The sequence below is a fragment of the Cucumis sativus genome, chromosome 1 (genome assembly GCF_000004075.3).
Source record: "Cucumis sativus cultivar 9930 chromosome 1, Cucumber_9930_V3, whole genome shotgun sequence".
Classification (NCBI taxonomy): Eukaryota; Viridiplantae; Streptophyta; class Magnoliopsida; order Cucurbitales; family Cucurbitaceae; genus Cucumis; species Cucumis sativus.
The window spans coordinates 26088945-26115211 of NC_026655.2; the positions used below are offsets into that span (position 1 = coordinate 26088945).

A 26267-nucleotide genomic window follows, 5' to 3' on the forward strand; every position below is an offset into this window, starting at 1 on the left:
AGTTCGATGTATGTGCCACAAAAACTCTTTGATAATATTGAGATCTAGTTCATCAAACCGAATGCAACGATTGTTGTATTTTTCACAGAGTTGCACCACCTTCCATGGTGGTGGGAGGTTGTTTGCCTTCAAAGCAATAGTATGCATCGAGAAGAATGTTGTATATGCATCGACGACAATATTAGATGACAGGGCTACCATGAATAATAGGGCAATCATGTGGAAATTATATGCTTTGCCATTTGTTTCCCTGATGTGATGATTGATTGAAAGTCCAGTTTCTATATATATAAGAGATTATGGAGGCATGTTCGTCTCTAACCTTGTTGCGCAAAAAAAATTAAAACAGGATAACTACCGTTTTGTTGCATGTGTATGACAAATAAGAGGTGAATTTACAACCAAATTTAAAAAATTACTTTTTAGAAAATATCAATTTGGAGTTTAAATTGATACATACATATACATACATACTATATATACATATACATACATATTATATATACATGTGATAGTTGCAAATTTAGCAATTAGATTTCAAAAATAATTAAGTATATTGCAACATTTAAAAAAATTGCAAATATAGCAAAATTTTGTCAAATTCTATCGATGATAGAAGTCTATCACCAATAGACCATATTGTAAATACTGGTCTATCACTAATAGACCATACGAGTCTATCAGTGATACAAGTCTATCAGCGATAGTTTTGCTATATTTGCAATTTTTTTAAATGTTGCTATATCTTTAATTATTATTCCTCAAATAGTCATCCATTATAATTACCTTGTATACATGTATTCTACCTTTAACGATATCTTAACTAGTTCCAACCCTTTGTTTTTCTCCGCTAATAACAACAATAACTTTAAATATATGTTTTCAACAAAATTTTGGTATTTTTATCAAAAAAAAAAAAAAAAAAAGTGATTGATTTTGACCATTAGGATTTCTAAAAGAAGAAAAATTTGGTATGCCATTGGATGGATAATAATTTTGATTTATATAAAACATTGTATTTTGTTTTTTAGTCACTTATGTCCTTTTATGTATATAAAATCAATTAATCAATAATTACTTCTTCTTTGGTTGAATATTTTTAAAACTCAACATTAATTCTTTTATTCTTTAGCCAACACAATTCATATGTTTGTTAGTTTGAATTTAAGTAAATCTTCCTAGAGTTGATTGAGTCATAATATAGTATAATTTTAAAAATCTAAAAGAATATTTTTTCAAAATGTATAATTTGAATAAGATAACAAATTGTAAGGACCAAACATAATATTTTTATCTCAAAATGAGAAGCTCTATTCTCTACCACACATTGATATGATAGGTTTGAAGAAAAAAAGTAATTTAACCGAAAGTTTTAGTTATTTTTGTACTTCTGGTAGGCCAGATGTATATCCGTTAGGAGTTTTACGTTAATACTTCTTTAGTACAAATAATATTTCATTTAGTTTGATGGTGTCGTAACACTACACGAATCATAATCTATTGTAATAATTATTTTTGCGGTTTGACAAATGTAACAAACGATTATAACATCGCAACAATTTCTAGCATCATATGACAAAATCATTGCTCTTGATACAAATAGCAGCAGCTACGTCACAACGTTTATTAAATTGACATGATTGAGATTCAATTGGAACAATTGCACTAACTATGTATTTACAATATTTTTACCACAACACTTATGTTGCAACATTTGTTTTTAATTTGTAACAATTACTCAATTAGAACCTATATATGAATTTTAAATACTTTGGATGCGACTCACTTGATAACCGTTTGATTTAATTTTTTATTTTAAAAAATTAATTATTATAATTTTTTTGTATCTAATTATTATACCTGCAGCTATCTCTTAGAAAATAACATATAAGATAATATTTTGCATTTCTAAACTTACACAACTCTTACCAACAATCAAAAGTAGTACACAATTCCTACAAACCAACAAGTACATAACTCCAAAAACCAACAAACCACAAACTCTCTGCACACAATCCAAATTTGGCAGGATATTTTCGAAACATTGTTAGAAAATGGACAAAATTAAATTAACCGTTTCAAAGTGAAGAGTTCTTTGGTAAGCTTAATTTTTACAAATTAGAAACAAAAAATAAATTGGTAACCAACATAGTTCATAAACACTTTATTTGGTGTCTAGCTTAGAATTCTAGAATAAGAATTAGAAATATTCTGCTTCAACTAATGTAAATACAATTTTGTTTAAACAATAGGTAAGGTAGAAAGAGAGATTTGAACTTCTCAATTCTCATTTCAAAGTCTCTAGTATAAATTTATGTTTGTTGAGCTATTACTTATTTTTGTTTTAGCATATAAATTAACTTTAAAAATATGTACGTATTTGTTCATGAACTAATTTGAAAATATTATAACTATATATCATTTGATGGCGTCCTTGTTATGAATCTAACGTTTAAGATATATGTTTAGTCAATGAATATTTTAGCTTTACATACCTAACTCAAAGTTCACGTCCTTAGCAAATTCAACCTAATTTGTGTTTGTACCAAAAATAAAAATAATGGATGAAGTCCACAAGATATGAATGCATATGATTCAAAAACCTATATTTAATCTATCTGTAAAACATATTATATTGGGATAGAAAAGACTACAATGATTATCTTATGGAAAGTTTGGCATTAAAAGACAAGATTTAAAACTAAAATATAAAAAATAACCATCAAAACTTCAGTTCAATTAATTAATAACAATAAATATGAAAAATATTCATCTTAGGTTGTATTCATCTTCATTCACTTCACGTAGCTCACGCAAATGTTTAATTACAAAGTGTCGCTCATGCAAATGTTTAATTACAAATTGTCACACACACATGATAAACTTTTATTTTATAAATATATATACATATATATTTCCTTAATTTTAGAACGTAGAGAAATCAAGTTACACCTAAATATTACTCTTAGTTAGAGGTATGAACAATCATCAACAAAACCAATGACAATCATCCCCCTACTAAGCAAAAGACAAGTAAATTTTGTGTAGATTAGGTCAAGTCTATCACACAAGCACATACGATGATTCATCTTATACCTAATTGACTCGTGTATCTTATAAAGATTGTGATGATATCTCATTTCTAATATATATATTCCTTCAAGATACATGATATCTATTCAGGTTCATGATTATTTTTTAGTCAAATCCTGCCAATTCTGTACTCATATCTATTTGGAAGATAATTTTTTTAATACTACAAAAGTATCATACTCTCTCTTATTCGTGTTATTAATTTGTCTTCATAAATTTTTGTGAACCTCACATTTGTTGGAATTTATATCCTAAAACTCGTAGTTTGTAAATTAATCATATTGAATAAAGTGGTTATTGATTAATATAGTTATTAGTGAAATAGAATTACTATAATCTTGAATCCAATAAACTAAGGTTCTGAGGCTATTTCATAGACTTGAACTTTATGTAGAGACATAAATGTAGATCAAGTTCGAGTTCATGCATGGCCTAAACGGTCTATAGTATCTGAATAAGGTCGGGCGTCTTATATTCTGGTAACACTATGATTGTGGTTTGCTTTGTAGTTAGTATAAACGATGTGATCTTCAATCGTTCATGTAGAGACATGAAGGTGAGAGCACCCTATTCAAAAAGTTTCTATAAGACCGCAACCATTAAATAGTCACTTTTACGTTATAACATCATTAGTGTTTTAAAACTGACTATTTCTTTTAATTTGATGACCTAGGTAACTTAACCTTAGTCCTAAGCAAACTATGAACTTTTATTCACGTGGAATTATCCTTAAATCTGCATAATTGAGAACATATCATCAGCGATGGTCAAATAAGCCTCCCAATTCAAGGGTAAGACCAGATGGATAGTTGGGAACATAGAGTGCAAGATGGAATTCTCACTCTTGACCGCTTTAGAGCCAATAGATAGGTTGTTCCCTTATGCACTGAATCCATGTCTTGAATAAAGGACCCCACCCTCTCATTGACCCGAGAAGAATTTCAGTTTATAAGTTGAACCTTAAGTCAATTGTTCATTAGAGGATCAGTGGGACTTAAGGTCGAACAAGAAGTAATTTCAAGTGTAAGTAAATTGATCCAACTGAGATTACGAACAACTTGTGAGGAGGGTTAACTTATTAATCATGGTTATATCAAGTTGACATAAATATATATCTATAGTGAGGGGAGTGCAACAACGAAACTTTAGTAGAATGACTCTTTAGTTAACGAATGTTGATTAGTTTGATCTAAAAAAGTTTAGCCAGTCAATCTTAGATCGTTAGAGCCCATGATTTATATATAAGTCTGTTAGGTCTCTCTACTAGCTCATTATGGTAATAAAATTTAAAACAGGGTGATCAAAAATTCAAATGTATAGTTCGAATTAATTTCGTTAATGATATTTGATATAATAATTAACGAGTTTTGAGAAATATGTAAAAATCGAAAATTTGAATAGAGATTTGAGTTGGATCAATTGAATTCATTGGTATTTGATTGATATAATATGATTATTTTATTATTAAAATTAATTAAGTTAATCAATATAAAATAATAAATAATTATAAATTTTTAAAATCAAATAATTTGAATTTGAATTTTAGTTTGGAAATTCAACGTGCAAATGAAAAATACGAGTCACACATGTAACCAAAATGAACCACCAATTTCACTTTAATTGTTTCTCTCTAATTAAATATCATTTAAATGCAAATTGAATTTGCATAAGAAATAAATATATATTGCTCAATATTGATTTGATCTTTAGTGAATTCACATTCTCACTATCTCTCCAAACACAAAATTTGGTCACCAAGAATAATAGAGAAGACTTTTGTAATGATCTACCGCTTGGAATAATCAACGAAAACGATTGAGAATCGAGGGACAATTGCCACTGCAAAGGTATAATTAGTGTTCTAAATTTTCATATTTATTTCCATTTGAATTTCATGTTAAATTTGATGAATTTAGAGTGTTGTTGCCATGCTCGTTTATCCTTCAACATTAATGTTAAATATAGGTTTCATCCTATGTATTAACATGACACACAATGACACAATAAGTAAAGATAGTATGAAAATTGTCTATATTGTAACAACAAAATAAAAAAATTAATTTAAAATCTTAAGGTGGTTTTGAAATATAGTACGTAGATAATTACGAATTTAAAATCTTAAGGTGGTTTTGAAATATAGTACGTAGATAACTAAGGATCGTAAGAATCATCTAGACCCGACAAAAATAAAGAAAGTAAATATTAATGATGTGAGGACAAAAGATAAATCATCCAAATTTAAGCAGATCCAATGGTAGGCAGTAAAACAAAGTAACCAATAAGATAGGGAACCTTTCTCCTCCACTCAAAGCTTTGCAATGACTTTCAAATTCAAATGAGATGATTGTTGGGTCTTGCAAATACAGAGAGCTAGCTGTTATTATGTCTTCTTTTGCCCCTTCCATAATTCTATCTTCTTTTCATTACCTTCCTCATGTGACTATGAAATGGCCCCCACTTTGGATTTTCTCTTTTTCAAAAATCTTTTGGGGGTCTTTTTTTCCCATTTCTCTGCTGGATTAATTCACTATTTTTAACCATTTAAATAGATATCTCCCTAATAATGTTTTCTCGAAATTATCCAAAGAGACGGATTTGCGTTCTTAGATGTATGCATAAAATGTAAAGAAAACCCACGAATTCATATCTATTGAGTATTCATATCATGAGAATAGCACTAAAATCTATTAGTAAGTTTAGGTTTTAATCGAATCTCGATACTATACAATTACGACAAACACATGCATCTATATAAGTATATATTGAAATGAAACTCATGTTTTGTATACTAAATATACTAAGGCTTTGCTTTGGAGTTGATAATAGCTTCTAGAATAATTGGCATTGAACTAATCCAACCCTAAATGCAAACCCTAGTTAATGGGGAAATTTTTAAATATAACAATTACGAAGATGAAAGAATCAAACTTTCCACTTTTAGGATGGAAAGTGAAGGTCATGTCAACTACAATTAAGCTAAACTCAAGTTGACTTGTGAAGTAAGTTGGTTATATTTACGAGAATCCACTTTTAGAAAAGTGAGTAGGAGAATATGCTAAAGGAAAGTGATTTTAACACATTTATTTAACATCAATAAATTACCTTATAAAACTACAATGGGTGAGATTGTTACGTAATCACTTTTAGTTCTCTCAAAAACAACTTTTCCAAACACACATTTTAATTAGTTTTACCAATAAACCACATTTTATACAACTTTAAATAAAATGTTCTTTCCCTTTTTTAGTTAATTATTAAATTTGTAATCTTATTATAATCATGAAAGCTGAACATTCTCTGAAAATTTGAGTACTTTATCTGAAATATTTCTTGAATGCAAGAAAGCTAATTTGAGTTCTTGTTGGTAAAAGAGAAAAATAAAATAAAAAGAGAGATATTTTTGGGTGTAAGATATTTTTCCCTCCTTTAAATGGTTTTGACAGCATACAAAAAGAAACTTTTTGTTGTCTTTTCAATGGAAAAACAGAAGCATTCACATGCTTCACAGCTCAATTTTTTGTCCAAATCTTAACCACACCCTTTCAACTTCACACAAAATGTTGCATGAGAATGGGATACCCTATTGCTATTGTCATCCTTTTCTTTTACATACCCTCTCTTTACTTAATTCTATATAAATCCCCTGGTTGCTTCAACTATGCACATACTGAGATTACTATTATAAATTATCTATGGCTAAAAAGATGATGGTTCTTCCTCTTTTCTTCGCCTTCTCCTTCCTTGCAGCCTCCCTTTCCGATGCTCTTGTCCAAGACTTTTGCGTCGCCGACCTCATGTCTGCTGATACCCCTTCTGGCTTCCCTTGCAAGAAGGCGTCCCTTGTCACAGAAAAAGACTTTGTCTTTTCGGGTCTTGGTGTTGCTGGTAAATTAATTAATTAATGCTAAACTGTATGTTTATATATTAGACCTAAAAACTTAAATAATTTGGAATAATAGGTTATATTATATGTAATTTATACTTTATCATTTATTCATATTCCAATGTTCTTTTTTTATTTAATCATGAGATTGAGAATTGACAAATGGTGAACAATTAGTCAACGACATCAAAAAACAGACTGTTTGAGAGTGATTATTAAATAAATTGTTTTTAAGTCAAAATTCAGAAGTGTTTTTGGTAACAAAACCAAAAAGTTCCTAAAAAGTACTTTTCAACTAATTTTTAGAAAAAGCAATTGGCTAGCTATTGCCTTCTGTCAAAAGGGTATTTTAAAGATCTCTTTCCAAAGTATAAATTATGATTGTTGTGTAAGGGAGAAAGCTATTGGCATGAGAAAAAGCGGAGTATCATACACACAACAAAAAAAAAGAAATTGACCTAATCGAAGGTGGTTGGTCGGAGATAAGGAGAGGTTCGATTGATATCCATTTTTCTAAAATTTCAAAAATTTAAACTAATTGATCAACCAACCAACAACGGTTGCTTTGTACTTCTTTATGGTTGAAGTCGATTTAAACCTTTACTCAATTGATTATAGTCGATTTGACGTCGGTTTAGTCGAAAAATAAACTCCAACCTCAAAAGCATATTCCAAATTGAGAATTAGAGAGAAATAATACTAAAGTAGTTCGAACTTGACCACATTGATATCACGTTAAACTCCTATTTAGTTTAAATATCTTAACTAATAAGTATACAAAATACTTGTTTTAATCATCTATTCATATTTCTTTAACAGGCAACACTTCAAACCTCATTAAGGCTGCAGTGACACCCGCCTTCACTGCCCAATTCCCGGGTGTGAATGGCCTTGGAGTCTCTCTAGCTCGCCTCGACATAGCAGTAGGCGGAGTGATACCAATGCACACTCACCCTGCCGGATCCGAAATTCTGCTTGTGGTCGAAGGTGTGATCTGTGCTGGGTTTGTTTCTTCGGCGAATACTGTATACTTCAAAACACTGAACAAAGGTGACATTATGATATTCCCTCAAGGACTGCTGCATTTTCAAATAAACTCTGGCAAAACCGCTGCTCTTGGGTTTGTCAGCTTCAGTAGCCCTAACCCTGGGCTACAAATTTTGGATTTCGCCTTGTTTGGCAATGAGTTGCCAACTGATATCGTCGCGAAAACAACATTCTTGGACCCTGTTACTATCAAGAAGTTGAAGGGTGTTTTGGGTGGAAGTGGCTAAGAGATTTTGAGAATGAGATTGGTTTTTATTAGAGCTTGGTTTTCATTGTTAAGGTTTCTTCATGTGTGTTTGTTCGTGTAATTTGAGGGTATGTGTTTGTACTGCTTTAGGTTTTGGATGGTTAACTGTCCACTCAATCATCATATCATGTGTTTGGTGATTGTATGATTGTTGTATGGTGTAGTTTGTAAGGTTATATTATCCATTGATGTTTTCTTACCCTAATTTTTTAGAATAAGAGAAGTAACAAGTACTTTTTCGTTTTTTAACTTTAACTTTGTTTAATTTTAATTTATGTCTCTTTATTTATTTTAATCTTTTAAATTTTAAGAAAGTACACATTCCTTCTATGATTTTGTGACTTAAATTTTAGTTTTTTATATATTTGTTTAAATTAATAATATCCTTGTGGAGTTTTCCCATCTTGGATGAGAAATTTGTTCTTGTCTAAGATATTTGATCTTAGACAAAGTGTGTTTAACCCAAATCTTACGGTTGAAATCATATTGTTTTGAAACTTTCCGTGGTTGGAAATTAGGGTCCTCATTCTATTTCTAATTTTACAAATATTTAATATAAGAAAACAGGAGCGTTGTCAAACAGATCCTAAATATAGAAAATTTTCTTTTCATTTCTTTTTTCCTAAAAAAACGTGAAACATCTTTCTTCCACATTTTCTCTCATCTTTCTCTAACTTCTCTCCAAACTCTTGCAATTTGTTAGAATTTTACTAGCCACTCTTGAACAAGCTTTTGTTGATGTAGAAGTGTATTTTTTTTATTATTATTATAGATAGTCCTCTTAGTTTTGTATATGTTTGCTCTCATTTGTTCTTCTCTTGGTAAAATATAAACCATAAATGTGTAGCCAAAAATCAATTTTACAATTGTTGAAAGTGATTTAAGATTGTTTGACGCATACTAATTAAAAGGAATTTTTTTGTTACTTTTTTTATTCTCTCAAGCACACATCATACAACGTCCAAACGTCAAATAGTGTGTCAAAAATTAATTATATATTTGTTTTATGTGATTTAGGGTGACTTTATACGCATGTTTAAGAAAGTTTGTAGCTATTATGATTTTTATCTCACGAACATATCTCACAAATTTTAAACTTTAAATATCCAATAACTAATCGAATATACATATTTTATGTGATTTAGGGTGATTCTACACGTGTTTAATAAAGTTTTTAGCAACAGTTTCATATCTCGCAAACATCTCGCATAAGTTTTAAATTGTAAATGTCCATAATGACAAGTCAATTATATACTCGTTTTATATGTTTTAGGGTGATTTACACTTATTCGAACTAGTTTTTAGCTATTGTATTTGTATCTCGCAAACATCTCTCAAAGTATGTCTTACAATTTCCAAACTTTTAAATGTCCAATTTCAAATCAATTATATACTTGTTTTTATGTAATTTAGGGTGATTATGCACATGTTTTAGAAATTCTTTTGATATTGTTTATGTATATCGCAAATATCTCGTAAACATCTCGCAACTACCAAATTTTAAATATTGAATTACAAATCATTTATACTTGTTTTATGTGATTTATGGTGATTATGCACGTGATTTAGAAAGTTTTTAGCTACTATTTTTGTATCTAACAAATATCTCACACAAGTAACAAATATCTCTCAACCACATTATCTATTTTCAAATTTTGAATGTCCAATCCCAACTCAATTATATAGTTGATTTTGCATCCAAGTGTTTTAAGAAGTTATTAGCTAGCAAATTTATGGCAACTTTTAAACTTGAAGTGGTGAACCCTAAATTGATTGAACTATACTTTCTTTAGGTCATTTTTAGAGTATTTTGAAACATGTTTTATGGAGTTTTTTTAACTAATATTTTTTTTTTCATATCTCCCAACTTTAAAACATCATTTCTCATTTTATTTCATAACAAGTAAAGGGAATGTTTCTTCCGACGAGTGGCACAAATAAGAGCAATAATTGTTTCTAAAAATGTTCTTTTTGGAATAAATTTTGGGTACAATAAGCTACATCGATAAAATAAGCCAAGTAGTGGCAGTCCCTAAAAGATGAATCCCATATCTGATCTCCAGAAATTTCTCACAGATTGAATTTTGTATTGGTGTTACTTTGAGTCTTCATTTACCACATTTTGACCAATCTCCACATTCAACACTTTCGAACATGTCTGACACAAGCTTTCTCATCGTCGTTCGCAACCAAGGCAGTGTAAAGCCACGTCTCCGGCATTTTCATCCCCCAATAGTAAGTTAAAAGCTCTAGCAAGGAACCCAACATTAATATAATCATCCCATACGTAATCCGCTTCTGGCACCGTCGATTTCACGGCGTCCACCGAGTACGACGGAGCTTTGAAAAGGGTCTTAAAAATTAAGGAAAAATTACAATCGTTACCATGTCGCTGGCGAGAATTCCGAACCCTTGCATTGCGAAGACGGCGACGATGAATGCGCCTCAAGCTTCATAAAGTCATTTGATGGTTTTTTTTTAAAAAAAAAACGGAGTGAATTGGCAATTTCGGGCCAAATTTTGGGTTATTAGTAAAAAATTTCCACTTATATAAAAGTTTATTTAAAAAGAAAAAAGAAAGGTGAAAATATGACGTGGATGACGAGAGCGAGGCGTTTGGCGGGAAAGCGCAACTGTCCGAAAAGAAGCGTGAAGGAGAAGCTTCTAGTCTTCTTCCTAATGTAAATAAAACCTAACCAAGAAAACCACTTCTCCGTCGCTCTGATTTTCTCCGGCGCCGTTGCCACCTCCGATATTCCAATCATTATTTCTTCCTCCTCCGCCACACTATTCTTCTTTATGACGGTTCTCAGGTCTCGAGAGGTTATCTCTCCGCCGCCCACTCCCAAATCCCTAAAATCCCCTTCCGAAACTCCCCATCATTCCTCTACGCCCTCTAAACATCAGGAAATTCAACCCCTTCACTCGCCTCCCCATACTTCTCCTGTTTCCACCGCGTTGTCCTCCGATGGCTTGTCCAGTCCCGGAGTTTCTCGGAGGCGGAGTTTCCGACTTGCTGCCAAAGGGCTTGGTCCTGAGCATTGCGATGTTGATCGCGTCCGTGATAATTTCTCTGGAACGTTGATGAAATCGGAGACGATTGATAATCGAGACTTGGGTCTGGCCTCGGATGGTAAGTTGGTGGTAAGTTCAATTTGTAATGAAATTGAGGGTTTTGGGGTTAATGAAGGAGCCGAGGGCTTGAATGAATTTACAGGGTCGAAGAGCGACGAGGTTAATGTAAATGGTAAGAGAAAGTTGAACCCCACTATGGATTCGCCTCCTGGGGAATGGGAGGATGAAAGTTCTTGGAGGAAAGAGTGTCTCAGTTTACGTTGGGGGAAGAGAAAAACGGTGAAACAAGGGCCTCGTTTAAAGGACAGTGACAATGTTGCAACTGATCTGAATGGAATTGGAGGAGTTTTGATGAAAGAGCTAAATGAAGAGTGCTCAAGAATTGAAGAGAATGATTGTACCGATAGTAGGAATAGATTCAGCCGAAAAGAAAAGGGCAAATGGATTGTTGATGACAGAAATTCAAATAGAAATGATACGGCTGTGTTACATTCTGAGCCAAACGATGAGTTAAGTGATAATCTAGTTGAGCATCAAAATTATCAGTTTGTTCGTGACAGACTGAAGGGAGTAGTAATTGAAGAAAATACAACAAATTTGTCTGGTGCAAGTTACTCTGATGGAGGGAATATGGATGCTAATGGCTACACAGCAATTGAAGGAAATGCTTCGGAACATAATGTTGAAGGGAGATTGATTGCAGAAGCTCTATTGTCTTTATCTACAGACTTTACAATGGATTCAAACTCGAGATATAAATATAATTCCATAGAAGGTGAGGCTTCCGGCCCCGCACATCTGGTAGATGATGGCCCTCAGAGCAATGATAGTCAAGAGATGGAGTCTAGTTCGGAAGAGGTAGGTCGTTTGGATTTGTACTTAAGAAGAAGAACGGCTATTGGGTTTGCTCGTTATAATGAGGGCAATGACAGATTGCAGAATGTTGAGGCTGAAAGTGAAGACAATATAGAAGATTGGCCCGGGCCATTCTCTACTGCAATGAAGATTGCTAGTGACCGAGCGAATGGTGTACGTGTACGAGTTAGAAAATCTTTAGAGGAGAATGACCCTGAACCAGTTGAATGGATCCCTAAAAGGAGAGCGTATTGTAGACGGTCCCAGTCTTTGCCTCCCTCGTTGGGAGATTTGTGCTTAAGGGTTCTTGCTGAAAATGCTGATGCAATTTCTTCATTGGATTTTGTTCCAGATACCTTCAGGCATAAGCTTAGTCGGCTACTCTGTGATTCTCGAAAAATGAACAGTCAGTTTTTTAATCTTCTTCTTTGTGGTTCCCCAACTGAAGTCTGTATAAGGGACTGCTCTTGGCTGAGTGAAGAGGAGTTCGTGCAATCTTTTCAAGGGTGTGACACTAGCAAATTAATGGTACATATAGTTTTCCGCATTAGATTAATTAATGACCCAACCTTAAAAATTCTAATGAAAGGACTATAAATTTTGCTGCCTTTTCCATTATTCTTCATGTGGGAATTAATCACGAGACATAGAAAACTTGTTGTTTATACTGCTGCATTGGGGAAATTTCTGCTTCGTTGTATCTTAAATCTTGGAAGAGAAAGCCTCTCTTCACCACTCTTTAATTTTTTTTCAAAAAAAAAAAAACTTGAATATTTAATTGTATATATGGTGTTCTTCTTCCTGCCAGTCCGTTTGACTTGGAAACTTGTGTTATGGAGGAATGGAATATGTTTTTTAATACTATCTCCGAATATGTTTTTTAATACTATCTCCGTTTCTTTGGCTGAATCATGCACGGCTTAAACTTGGAGCTTATTGCGTAGTTCTTGTTCTTGCATTCTATTCTATGTAAATGACATGTCCTGTTTCTTTGAACCAGATACTCCAGCTTTACCAGTGTGGACGTAGTATCTATGATATTGTCCTATTATCTACATTAGCTCGGTCATCAAATAGCTTACCTGCCCTCAGGTCATTGTCCCTAACAGGTGCATGTTGTCTTTCTGATGATGGTGTCGCTGCACTTGTATGTTCGGCTCCTGCATTGCACTCTTTAAATCTGAGCCAGTGCTCCTTTCTCACCTTCTCAAGTATAGAGTCTATAGCCAATTCTTTGGGATCAACTCTGAGGGAATTGTATCTGGATGATTGCCTAAAAATCGATCCAATGCTAATGGTTCCTGCAATGAATAAGCTTCAACATTTGGAAGTGCTATCATTAGCTGGAATGGAAGATGTTTGTGACAAGTTCATTCAAGAATTCCTGACAGCTGGGGGCCATAATCTGAAGCAACTCATTTTAACCAATTGTGTGTATGTTCCTTGGACATATATCTCTATGAATTATTGTTATAAATACCGTTATGCTACGTCATTTTGTTTTTCTCTTTGAACTCGGTTTTCTTCCTTGGGTGCAGGAAATTGACCAATAAATCCATAAAAGCCATATCAGAAACTTGCTCTGCTCTATGTGCTATAGACCTTGTGAATCTGTCGAAGATAACGGATTATGCTTTATGCTGTCTTGCAAGTGGTTGCCAGGCTCTTCAAAAGTTAAAGCTTTCCCGAAATCTATTCAGGTTCTAACTAGAGTTCTCTTAAGATACTTAGTTCTTCAATGCTTTCATTTCTTGTGAGTTCAGAAGAAGTCAACCTCACCATATTGATATATATTATTTTGGTGCTACAGTAATTGGTTAGATTAGAACAATCCTTCCACTGTTGCCCTTCTAGCAATTTATAATAGTTGTTATGTCAATTTATCTGTTTTTTCTGACACTTCCTATTTCTCATGAGACTAATACATTTAATATGCTTATGATCCTTGTTCTATAAGATGGCTATTGACGGGAAGTATTGTATATTTTAAAGGTTTTTTTCACTGTCGCATTTTCAAAGTGTTACAGAGAAGATTACAAATAAATTGTATGTTACTTCCAATTAGTGAGTGATCATTTACGTAGTAACTTTCTAATGTTTGGTTCAGTTTGAGTTTATATGTATATAAAAAGCAAATTGTTTCAGTTTGAGTTTAGTTAAGACGAGTATCAGAAAGTAAACAATATCTAGAATAATTCCCATTCAAAAGTATTTCACTGGGCATGAGGTGTTAGAACTTATGGTTTGTTCTTGACAGTGATGAGGCTGTTGCTGCGTTTGTGGAGATATCAAGGGGGAATTTAAAAGAACTTTCACTGAACAGTGTCAAGAAGGTGCATATTTACCTCCTTTTCTCTAATTTGCATTGTTATTTTTTCTAGAACGAACAGATAGACGAACAACTTGAGCGTGGAATGCCCCTCCCTTTGCTAGGTCATTCTTGATCAATTTAGACTAGAACCAATGGTTTTAAGTTGAGTTAATGGAAGATGTTGGCTTTCCTTGTTGGTTTGTGCAGGTTAGCCGCTGCACAGCAATTTCGCTCGCCCGTTTCTCTAAGAATTTGGTTAGTCTCGACCTATCTTGGTGTCGAAAACTGAGTGACGAGGCACTAGGCTTGATTGTTGATAATTGCCCATCTCTAAGAGAGCTCAAACTCTTTGGATGTTCTCAGGTATGTTTCTTAGTTTGAACCCTCCACTTGTGCTAGATTTTACAACATTAAGAAAAAAGTGATTGGTTGTCCTTTTTTTCCCTCTTAGCACCGGGAACTTTCAAAGCTGCTATATAACATTTAAGACTTGACTTGGTTTAATAGGTAACCAATGTATTTCTCGATGGGCACTCAAATCCAAATGTAGAGATCATTGGACTGAAGCTGTCTCCCATTTGGCAAGTTGAGCCTCACATCTCTTGGGAAGGTCCAAGTTATCATTCCTCTGTGCCATCCTCATTTTGATGGATTGGTTTCAGCTCGAATCATTTTGGTGCTCTTCATATTAGAATCCAGTAGTGATCAGTGCAAGCTTTTTTTTCTGTTACTGAACGCTTGGCTATGAATTGTAAATGCTAGTTGCCCTTTTTTTTGTAGAAATATTTTGTATATAGGCATTACACAAGAATGTTAGAATTGACGTACTTTTTTACACAACAAATTTCATTGCGCTCATACTTTTTGTGAGTTTCAATTGTCAGTACAAAGATTTTTTTATAAAATGAATATCAACATCAATGTTCATTGTTTAGCTTCTCTGTGTTAAGACATAGAAGGTAAGTTTGCTCTTCTACCAACTGTGAACTTGCTGTTTCAACCACCTGAAAATTGAAACATATGTGTGTGAGCTCCACGAAGTGAAGCAGAACAAAACGTAGATGGAGCTTTAAATCTGGGAACTAAGTGTTACCTCGAATCCTATCTTTTGGTACAATGCTTGGGCGGGTGTGTTGTTTCTACGTACATGGACGTATACCTGTTCAATACCTGCCATAAAAATATTATTAGAAACCATATTTGCAATCATTTGCTATAAGTTTCATATTTTTTTGAATTATACCTCTGGATTTTGCTGTTAAAACTGCAAACTTCAACATATTGCCAGCAATACCCTGACGACGTGCTGCTTTCAATACACATAGGTTTGAAATGTATGCATATTTGTTTGGTATCTCTTTGTTGATGCTGCATACATGACTCTTCTCTCTTTCCTGCGTATCAAAATTGGTTCCTTCCCGCAGTTAGCCAAAGGGAAGAAGGGGGAAAGGTGAGAACTAAGTAGATAATAGTAACATAAATTCGGGTTCGACCCCTGGAAAAGTCTCGCCATGCATCAAATGCCTCAAGCACAGATCAAGAGTTGCTACTACACTTTTAATCACTGTACGTTTTATATGCTTCTGCTCCTTCCTTACCTGAGAAAGTTGAGAACAGGACTTTAAAGCCAATTCCACCAGCATAATCATAAAAAGTTCACGGTTTCAAAAGGATATTTTCACACCGTAACGATGCATGTACATGTCTGTCCATATTGCCCACCACATCTCTTTTTTATAGCATTGAACTCCTGCAAACATTCAATGGATACATATATAGAACGTAAGGGTATGAATCAATTCATCTTCAACTCGCATTCTACCACCAAAGTAAAACAAATCTACCCATTCTTCCTACCTGTTCTGCAAATTTCCTTTTGAAGCTATCAACATATCTGTGTTAAAGCAAAGCTACAATCAGTTGTATCCATTATCCAATCCATCATCAACTCTCTCACTTCTTTCCCTAGAATTCCCATTGTTCTATACATAACTATCTTATAAGCTGAAGCTGTGAACTTTCAAACAATACCTACTTTCTTTTCTTTTCTCTTTAACGTTTCTTGAAATATTGAGTATTACAACCTTATCCTTTACAGCTATTGGTTTCTTCTGCTAACAGAGAAAAAAAAAAAGGAGTGGCTATGTTCTTGAGAAGATAAGGTTTCTTTACCGGTCATTTTGTCTATTTTCCCAATGACTTTCAGCTCGAAGCCATGCCGCTGTCTACAACAAACAAACATCGCCACTCATTCTTATGGTCCAAAGATAATTCTTTTGAGATACTGAGATTAAAGATTTCTTCCAATGTATAAAAGATCAAATCACTTACCCACAATTCTTCGTCAATCACAGCCTCCCTTGCTACGAATTGACCAAACTCTAATTTTCTCAGGTGAATTAAATCTTCATCGTCCGGTGGCGGCCGGTCGAACTGTAACCCGCTCCACGCCAATGGTTTCAACTTTGGCAGCAATAGTGGCGTTGAAATCTGAATAGAAACTTCTTCCTTCTTCATCGTTTGATGTGATTTATAATCCATTGTCCTGCATCAAATTCAACAAATAATAAACAAATTTGTTAAAAACATTAAAAAATAGCGAATAAATAGAAACCTTATCCGATCAAATCAACGACTATAGAAAGGTAAACAAGAAATCGATGCCGGAATCAAACCGAAGGAGGAGAAGAAAGAACAGAGTCAAAATGAACTTACATATTCCACGAAGCAAAGGCGGAGGTTCTATGAAATTTGAGGTGATTCCGGCACCTATCTTGAACAGATCCCAAGAATTCCGGACGATAAATTGAGATTGCCGCCGACATTGAAACTAATAACAAATTCTTTACCCTCCGAACAGAACAAAAGAAGAAACCGGAAAGGGCAATAACAATCCCCCTTGTTCTTCACTAAAGAAAATCGTCAGAAAAACAAATTGAAGGTAAAAAGAAGCAAAACACATCGAAAATCAAGAAAGAAGGCGATCGGAGATTCCGAATCCGCCCTAACGCCGGCACTGGGCTGCGTTCGCGGTGGAAGACGAAGAAGAATCGGCTTCTTTGGCTTTTCCCTCAATTTTCTCTCTTTTTTCTATTTCGCGGAATTTCGTTTTCGAAAGTTACTATAAGAAAGGTTAAGCGATCCTCTCAGATTTCGCCACGTTTCATTTTGGCTGACGTGGCACAATTTGTTTTATTTGTATTTTATCCATAAAATAAAAAACAGAAAACTAAATCATTTTACTCTACAAATATTTCCCTCTCTATTTTAATTTTAAATTATTTATTTTAATTTAATCACCGTGATTATATATATATTTACGTCAATTGAGCTAAATTTTTATCGAAATTTTAAGAGTTTTAATTTTTTAATTTGTAGTATTAATTTTTTACAAACATTTTTTTCAATATTAGTACGGAATTGACCTCATAAAACTTAAAAGAAATAAATAGTGAAGTGTTAATATTACATAAATAATAATAGTAGTGTTAACTGGTTTAAAATAACAAAGTGTTTATTTTAATTTAAGAAAATTTCGAAATAACAAAATAATAATTTTGTGATTTTTGAATTTAGAAATATTTCTCGTTTGAAATAATTTATTTCAATTTAAATACTTTTTATAGTTCTTATATTTTTTTTCATAAATACCATTTTTATCAATATTTCAACATACTTTAAATTTTGCTCCATAACACCACAACTAAATGTAAGTTTGAAGGAAAGAATTTTTCAACCTTAGGTTCAAAATTTGTTTACATGTTAATACTTTTTGAGTTTATAAATTTAGGAGATAAATATGGAAGAAAACTTTAAAGTAAAATCCTTATAGATACCAATGTCACTTCGTTTCTTTTTATAGTTAAAAAAAAAAAGTGATTAGTTATTATATAATAAATATTAAAAAGACTAGATTGACCATCAAATTTATACTTTTAACGTATCCTTTTTAAGTTGAAGTAACCAAAAAATCACTTTATTAAAAGCATCTATGAAGTGGAGAGTGAACTATCAAATTTCAATTATTTATGGAATAATTAAGATTTAAAAAAAAAAAAAACCCTTCTACTTTTAATATTTATTTATGGAATAATTAAGGTTGAAATGAAATATATATATTTGATAGTAGTACAAAACTCTATTATTGTAGGATGAAATATAAAAGTACAAAAATCCAATTAATTTGCTTTGTGGATAAAACCAGCAGCGATTCTAGCTGTTTTTAGGCAGCAGCCATGTGGGTCGACCTTAATACTAATTTGAATTTATATATATATATAAGTATATAATGTATATTGTAATAAAAAAAATCTAAAAATGTCCACTCATGACCTAAAGTTTTGGTGACTCTCTCATAAACTTCAATTCAACTCTTAAACTTTCCTAAATTTATAAATTTAAATTTTCAGTAAAAGATTCTTCATGTATTTATTGTCTTATAATAATCGGGGTAAATTGATATTTATCTTTATAATAATTAACTACAAATTTAAAAAAAAAAAAAAACAAGTTTCACATTTTATAGTTCAATCTCTAGAATTTTCCAATTATGTTTATTTGGATCTAAGTTTATAATTTTGTGTTTAGTATATAAGATATGTCTATTTGGATCTAAGTTTATAATTTTGTGTTTAGTACATCTCTTATAGATCTTTGAGCTTTTTTTTATATATATATATATATATTAAATGATTGAAAATGTTTATAAGAAGTTTATAGCCATATTTTATTATATTGGTTTATTTAGTTGTATATATGACGTCCAAGCCAACCAACAATAATCATGTTATGTATGATGAATTCATTTACTTGTTTGGAACAAATGTGTAACAGAAGTATCCATCTTCCTCAAGATTCCTAACCTTGATTGATTTTCAAATTTACAACTAAAATGAAATAAAAGAAAACGTGAGTAATTGGAAGAGAAAAATTTGAGAGAGTGCTCCAAAATCAACTTGTGAAATTTGTCATCCTGAGAAAGTAAACTAGCAATTTTTTCATCTTTTAGAAGCTTTGAATTATACTAAAGCTGCTATACTTTTCACCTTCTCAACTTCACAATGGGGGTGTTGTTCAAGATTCATCACCGTGAGTGACAATAGCCTCTATTCTATCAAGTGAGGCTTCCAATCTTCCCGAGTTCATATTAAACAACGGTTCACCAGTGCCTAGAGCCCTGTCGAAAACAACATTAATATTACAGTAACCAGCTGAGAATTTCTATGACAATCTGAGCTCTAAGGTGATGATGATTTATAGCAATTACCCTGTAATTTCAGGAAGAACATAATCTGCCCTCCATCCGAAGCGGAAATCCAATCCTGGAAATGGGCTAATAGATGACTTGTTTCGTATGCGAGATACACCGTCTCCACCTAAACATGTGGTTAGCTTCCATTTCCAACCAGTGGCGTGCATCTGAAAATTATGTCCGATACCGACCTGCACTTGTATTTTGAGAAACAGAAAACAGAATTGGATGTCATCAACAGTACAGATTGAAAACCACACACTTTCTTCTTTTTTAGGTAACACAATGTAGTGTACGCAATCATATTAATCTCTGGCTCTGTTGCCTTATAACAAGTGGGTTAGAAACTTAGAAGTTTTGTACCTGAAGATTTAGAAACTTGGTAACAGGAATCTTTTTGGAAAGAAGACGAATGTCTTGACGGATTGGCTCGTAGATAAACTTCCAACGCTGGTTCGGATATAATGGCTTCAGAACAAGCTTGGCTTCGTATTCGTTACATGGAGCATTGTAGAACTGAACCAAATAATCAATGCCAATCCATTAAATCTAAGAGTACATAAATCAACACAAACCGTGCTAACAAGAGTTTCAGAGAATGTAAAAAGCAGGAATGTATTACCCTCTTATAGTTATAACACAAACTAGGATTTCATAAACCTTTGATAATCATCAAGTTCCAATGTTGCAAAATGGTCCATGAGACAATCACACAAATACTCACAATAACATTGAGAGCTTAACCACAGAAAAATAACAAAGACAAAACTACTGAACTCAACTCATATTTATCATCAATACAAGCATAGTCTAGTGGATAAGCTATCGTTGGAATGTCTTGAAACCTAACTTGTATCCATATTTATGTTATTTACGATTTTGGCCAGGTTTAGAGGAGTAGGCTAACTCTACTAGCACATCTAAATCTTTATTATCTAATATTTCTATTTAATAAGAATCAGATCTCTCTCTCCGCTTACGGAAGTAGCTAACACATTTTTAGTAAACAAAAACAATTAGGCCACTATGTCAATTTCTCTACTATGTAGATTTTGTTTTTCTTTAATTGCCAATGTCACAGCAGATACCAACTGCCATCTTAAAATTCGATAGTTCAATACTCCACCCCACAATTATTGAACTCTAAGAGAAGAAAGAAACTAATGTTCATGACTCAAAATCGTCACTCAGCTCCAAAAGCCAACCAAACTGCAAAAATGACCTTCTTTAAAAAGCAACGAGATGTAGAAGCACGCAAGGAATACATGAGACCCTACAGATTCAACTTGGTATCAATTAGCACCAGTGAACTAACTATTCACTTTTCACTTTCATTTTTCTTTTTGCTTTACAAAGGAAACTGCAACTTCCTAAGTACATTCTAATTGTCTAAAATTAAACTATCTTGAACCCAGATGTTCAACAAAATTTCTCCAAACAACAAATTAACATGACTGATATGAATAATTGGCATTTCTATACAACTTATACAGCTACTTCCATAAAACAAACTACAGCAAAGCCTTGAAAATGCAGCCCAAAGAAGCAAGAACTACCCACCAAACCCATAATTAGAAGTACAGATATAAATAATCTTCAAATCATCAGAATTCTGAAAGGTAGACCATAATTTGAAGGGGAATTTCAATTCAATTTTAATAAAATTCCTAGAACTATCCATAGCTGTAAACGTACCTCCAAATTGACACCAACTCGAAAGCCCTGCAACTCTTTACGAAACTTCAAGAACAATTCCGAGGGCATCAAATTGATACTACAGAGGTCTTCCCAAGAAGTGGGTTCGTCGCCACTTGACCCGGAATCCATAGTTAAGTAATTATAGCTGAAAATCAAACAGAAATCAAGGAAACCGGAACCGTTTTCAGTGAAATTCAGCCACCAAAAACCCCTTTAAACCCGGCAAGAAAAAAAGAAGATATGATTTTGAGAAGAAAAGGGAATAGAGAGCCTTGAAAAGAAACAAAAAATGGGCAATTCTTGGTTTATGCATACATGTATAGAACTAGAAGAAGAGCAGCGAGTTGGGAAATGCGAGTTTAAAGGGAGGGGCTGAATTTTGAGTTCTTGTTTAGATAGGAAGGATGACAAAGTTTTTGTTGAACTTTTTTTTTAGAGAAATTAGCATAATAGATAAGAAAGGAATTTAATAGATTTTTCATTTTGTTGTTAACATTTTTTTTATATTTTTTAGTAGAAACTTTTTAAAAAATAGAAAAATTACTTATTAATCAAGTGCAAATATTTTGTTAATATTTTATTTTTTACAATTTCCCTTTTTATTAAACATATGGTTTTTGTAATTTTGAGAATTATAAATTTGGTTAGGACATTTTTTTAGTTCCTAATTCTATAGTTAGTTGTTTGTTGAATTTTAGTTGATTTAGTTACTTAAAGCTTTTTTTTATCATAATAGATTAAATAATCATGATAACTTTAAAGTTAAAATATGATTTTGGTGGTTGAATTTTAATTTATGTAGTTCTAAATTTTCAATTTTAGTAGTGAACTTTCCAACAAAAATTAAATTTAGTTAAAATTTTATTTTTTAATCATTTTTACTATAATTTTTTAAATATATTTATAAATTGTGTGTAACTAAAAATTATTGTGATTATTTATTTAATTTCAATAAAAATCATTTAGATTAACTTTAACACTTACTAAAAGTATGATAACTAAAATTGACATTGAAAAATACCATAACTAACACTCAACATTTGACAAGTACACAAACTAAAATTGAATAAATTTTAAAATACAATTGACTAAAACGATATTTTAATTTATAAATTTTTATACACGAGTACTACACGAATTTTAGAGTGTGTTTGGGGTTGATTATAGAAGAGTTGAAATTGATTTTAAAAGAATCTTTATGTTTGGTAAAATAAATTTTGTATTAAATCTCTACTAATTAAAATTACTTTTACGACACCATTAGTTTTAAAAAATAATTGGATAGATTTAGTTATATTTCGTAAATATAGATTTAGTTATATTTTGTAAATATTTTTGTTTGTTATATTTTAAAATGTGTTTTAGATTTTTTTTCAAGGAATTCAATATTCATTTTTATCTTTCAAAATCATCCTTTTGCATATAACATAAACAACTATTGTTTTTAATTGATATCATATTGATTTTTTAAAAAGAAAATTATTTTTTTATGCTTAACAATTAATTAGGGAAAAGTATACGTTATTTTTATATCGAAAAATTTAATATTAAATTCTATTAATGTTTATTTACATCTATCCTTCGTAAAATATAAAATCTTATCATGTTTTGTAAATATAACTGTTTACATTAATTTTTTAAAAATAATTATTTAAACAATTATATTATTAAAAAGTTATAAACATTGATAGTAGGTTTATTTAGTTATTGTAAATTATTTAAGAAGGTAATATTAATGGTAGGTTTATTTAATTACTATTTGTACAAAAAATATATATATATATATATAATATTTACATACCAACATCGTAGTCCATTTTTATTCTGAAATTTACCAAACATTAATTTTCTTTCTATAAGTATAGTTTGATTTTTTCTAAAAAGGCAATTGTCAGCAATTATTTTAAAGCTAATGTTTTTAGTTAGGAAGAACAAAAATCTAATTTGAATGTGCAAAATTAATCTTTAAACATACCATTAAAATAAACTAGCTAATTGGCACAAGAATTGCCAAGTTTATTTTATGATTGTTTCCCTTCCTCATTTTTTTTTTTAATTCTTGTTTTTCTTGTACATTAACCTTTGCTTCCAGAAAACAAAAACAATTTCCGATCTTAAAATTTTATTAAGGTAAGTAACAAAAAATACACTCACACACATTAACAAAAACACTACATTCATTTTTGTGATATTCATTTTAAAAAATCATCTCTCTAACTAAATCACTTTTTCTTTTCTTCAAAAAAAAAAAAAGTAGACCAAAGATCTAGAGGACTTGAACCACACAAGAAAAGAATAAATAGAATTAGAAAGAAAAAAAATAGAAGAACTTGCTTTTTCTTTGAGCCTAAATTATTCATAAGCTATCTCATGACTTTGTGTCACTCAAGTTAAAAATCGAAACTAAAAGTTTTACATTTAGCTTCAGCGATGAAAAACAAGATTTCAAAGAAATCCACCTATACGGTATTCAACAAAATACGATTTATATATCTTAAAATTTTTATTTTAAGTGTCCAAACATAGAGATGTCCAATTTATGCAAAAATATTTTTTTATTAAGGATCGAAGAAGCAAGAGAAAATAGTGTTCGTGAGCTAAATGAAAATAACATTCAACCTCCCTACCACCATCCCAACTAGCCTATATTTATTTATTTAGTCTAATTGTTTAATGTTATGTTATTACTATTATTACATAAATACTATAGATTTTAATTATTTATTGCTAAAGATAATAATTGATATGTTTAAATTTATTATTTTAATTTAGACTATATCTGTGAGTAATTTGATTTATATTTATTAGTTTATTAGTTTAGTTTTATGCTAAAATTGGAGTAATTTATCTTTAAGTTCAAAATTTCATATGTTAAAACTAACTAAAATAAACCATTTAATTAAAAGATAGAAAATAAAAATAAAAAATCAAATCAAGTAATATACTTTCATCCTAATATATATTATAATTGCGTAGTCTCTCCATATATTGTTATTAAATAAAGTAATTATATATACCTCCCAAAGAAAATATTACTAATATATACTACAATATATATAAGGTAAAATAACACAATTTAATTCCAAGAGAAAAATAAAATAAAATCAAGTAATATTTTTTTTTTATTAAATATATACGTATGTGTGGTTAATTATTAAATCAAATAAACAAATATATATATAAAAAAAGCTAATGATCAAAATACGTCAATATAAGGCAAGGGGTTATCATTGAAACAAACTCAACATGAGAATCTCATTCTTTTTGTAACTTTTTTCTTCAAATATCAATTACTTTCCATATTTGAAAATCACAAATAATATTCAAACATTATCTTCTTAAATTGTTGGTAATCAAAGGCGTCGGTGGAGCCACCGCGGACGATGGTGGCGGCGAAGGCGGGGACAGACGCTGCTTCGGAATGAATTTTCGAGCCCAAATATGCTTACCATTGATAGTAAATTTCATTCTTGGTTGTCCTCTAAGAATGAGATCAATAGTAGAAGGGAATTTGAAAACAATTCTAGCAAATAAAGCTTGTTCATTAGCCTCTACTTCTTGCATTTGAAAATTTTCAATGCAATCTCCATAGTTTGTGTTGAAAAAATCTTTAACTTCCCATTCATGAACCGGATAACCCTTTGAAAATGTTACAAACATTGCTCTTTCTTCCGGTGGCACCTTAATTTTAAAATTATATAAAGATCATTAATACATTAATCATAACAATGCAATTAATAATAAAAAATCAAAATCAAAGAGAATTATGTTTATACTATCTAAATATGAACGCATAATCAAAATTGAAACAAACCTCAAATTTTGAATAGAATTAGAGGAAGATGTTAAAAGGATAAAAAATATATATATATTTTTTCAAATTTAAATTTATAATTCATCTACTAGGGTTAGAGTCTAAAATCTGTTTGGATTGATTTTATAGAGTTTTATTCAAAGTGTTTTTAGACATTATTTAGAAACACTATGTGTACCTGCGTTTGCAAATCTCCTCCTGACGGAGGAGGTGGGAGAGGAGCGGTGACGACGGCTGCAGCAGCGGAGATTTGTCGGTGACTAAGAGCTCGGAGCATAATATCTTTCATGGCTCTAAAACAAACCTCATTCCGGATTTTAGCCACTCCTTCAAAGGCAGTATGACGGTTAGCATAAAGAAACTGAAGAGAAATTTCTTTCTTCATGAAATTTTGAGTAAGAGGAATGTTGGTATTATTGTACTCGTCGGAGGAGGGCGGAGGCGGATGGTCTGAGACAATGCAAGCTAAAGCAGCGAGGGCTTCTTCTGCGAGTTCGTTGATGAGAAGAACAGGCAAACGAAGCAATCGGAAAACGACGTGGCGGAAACCGACCCGTTCGAGCCAAAGCCAAAAGGCCATTATTTGAAGAGATTCGATGGGGTCACGGCCAATGTTAATGGCAAGTATTGTGTAAAGCTGTCTATCAATTTTGTGGAATAAATTGAATTCTTCTTGAGAAACAAACGTGGAAGATGAAGAAGAACAAGAAGAAGAAGAAGTTGAAGAGGAAGAAGCCATTGAATTTTTTCACCATTTAATCTTAATTTTGAATTTTTCGTATTGTTTGGTTTTGGATTATTGGATTCTTATAAAAACAAAAAACAAAATAAGGATAAAAGGTATGGTAATCTTACCATTTATATAATTTTCGACTAATTAATTAATCAAATTCTTCACGCAAAATCATAAAATAAAAGTAAAATATATAAAATCACATTATCTTTTAATTTATGTATATACATTTACGTTATAATGTGGACTAAGTAATTCCA

The 26267-nt window shown here is 31.5% G+C and overlaps 5 protein-coding genes across 6 annotated transcripts; 2 read left to right on the forward strand and 3 right to left on the reverse strand.

The window, feature by feature from the left end:
• The first annotated feature begins 6686 nt into the window (after positions 1–6686).
• LOC101208079 (auxin-binding protein ABP19a) lies at positions 6687–8519 on the forward strand. Its single transcript, XM_004143981.3, has 2 exons — positions 6687–6978; positions 7796–8519. The coding sequence occupies exons 1-2, from the start codon at positions 6786–6788 to the stop codon at positions 8248–8250; spliced, it is 648 nt and encodes a 215-aa protein (XP_004144029.1). The 5' UTR covers positions 6687–6785; the 3' UTR covers positions 8251–8519.
• A 2416-nt stretch (positions 8520–10935) lies between these two features.
• On the forward strand, positions 10936–15432 carry LOC101209944. The gene is made up of 6 exons (XM_011661714.2): positions 10936–12728; positions 13201–13634; positions 13739–13900; positions 14458–14533; positions 14719–14874; positions 15019–15432. Exons 1-6 carry the CDS (start codon positions 11070–11072, stop codon positions 15157–15159), a joined length of 2628 nt encoding a protein of 875 aa, XP_011660016.1. The 5' UTR covers positions 10936–11069; the 3' UTR covers positions 15160–15432.
• On the reverse strand, positions 15337–17629 carry LOC101207838 (hypothetical protein). Its single transcript, XM_004143980.3, has 9 exons — positions 17227–17629; positions 16843–17056; positions 16684–16736; positions 16369–16405; positions 16196–16261; positions 16005–16109; positions 15755–15905; positions 15605–15681; positions 15337–15515 (listed from the first exon to the last, which is right to left on the reverse strand). The coding sequence occupies exons 1-9, from the start codon at positions 17334–17336 to the stop codon at positions 15429–15431; spliced, it is 900 nt and encodes a 299-aa protein (XP_004144028.1). The 5' UTR covers positions 17337–17629; the 3' UTR covers positions 15337–15428.
• A 1660-nt stretch (positions 17630–19289) lies between these two features.
• On the reverse strand, positions 19290–21895 carry LOC101208324 (hypothetical protein). 2 transcript variants are annotated; one of them, XM_004143982.3, is made up of 5 exons: positions 21776–21895; positions 21458–21605; positions 20126–20278; positions 19778–19953; positions 19290–19687 (listed from the first exon to the last, which is right to left on the reverse strand). In XM_004143982.3, the coding sequence occupies exons 2-5, from the start codon at positions 21587–21589 to the stop codon at positions 19585–19587; spliced, it is 564 nt and encodes a 187-aa protein (XP_004144030.1). In that variant the 5' UTR covers positions 21590–21605; positions 21776–21895; the 3' UTR covers positions 19290–19584. The 2 variants fall into 2 exon arrangements, with proteins under 2 accessions (XP_004144030.1, XP_011660017.1); XM_011661715.2 differs by having other exon boundaries at positions 21458–21881.
• A 2791-nt stretch (positions 21896–24686) lies between these two features.
• Positions 24687–26047, reverse strand: LOC101210194. Its single transcript, XM_004144078.3, has 2 exons — positions 25453–26047; positions 24687–25141 (listed from the first exon to the last, which is right to left on the reverse strand). Exons 1-2 carry the CDS (start codon positions 26011–26013, stop codon positions 24791–24793), a joined length of 912 nt encoding a protein of 303 aa, XP_004144126.3. The 5' UTR covers positions 26014–26047; the 3' UTR covers positions 24687–24790.
• Between the last annotated feature and the right edge of the window lie 220 nt (positions 26048–26267).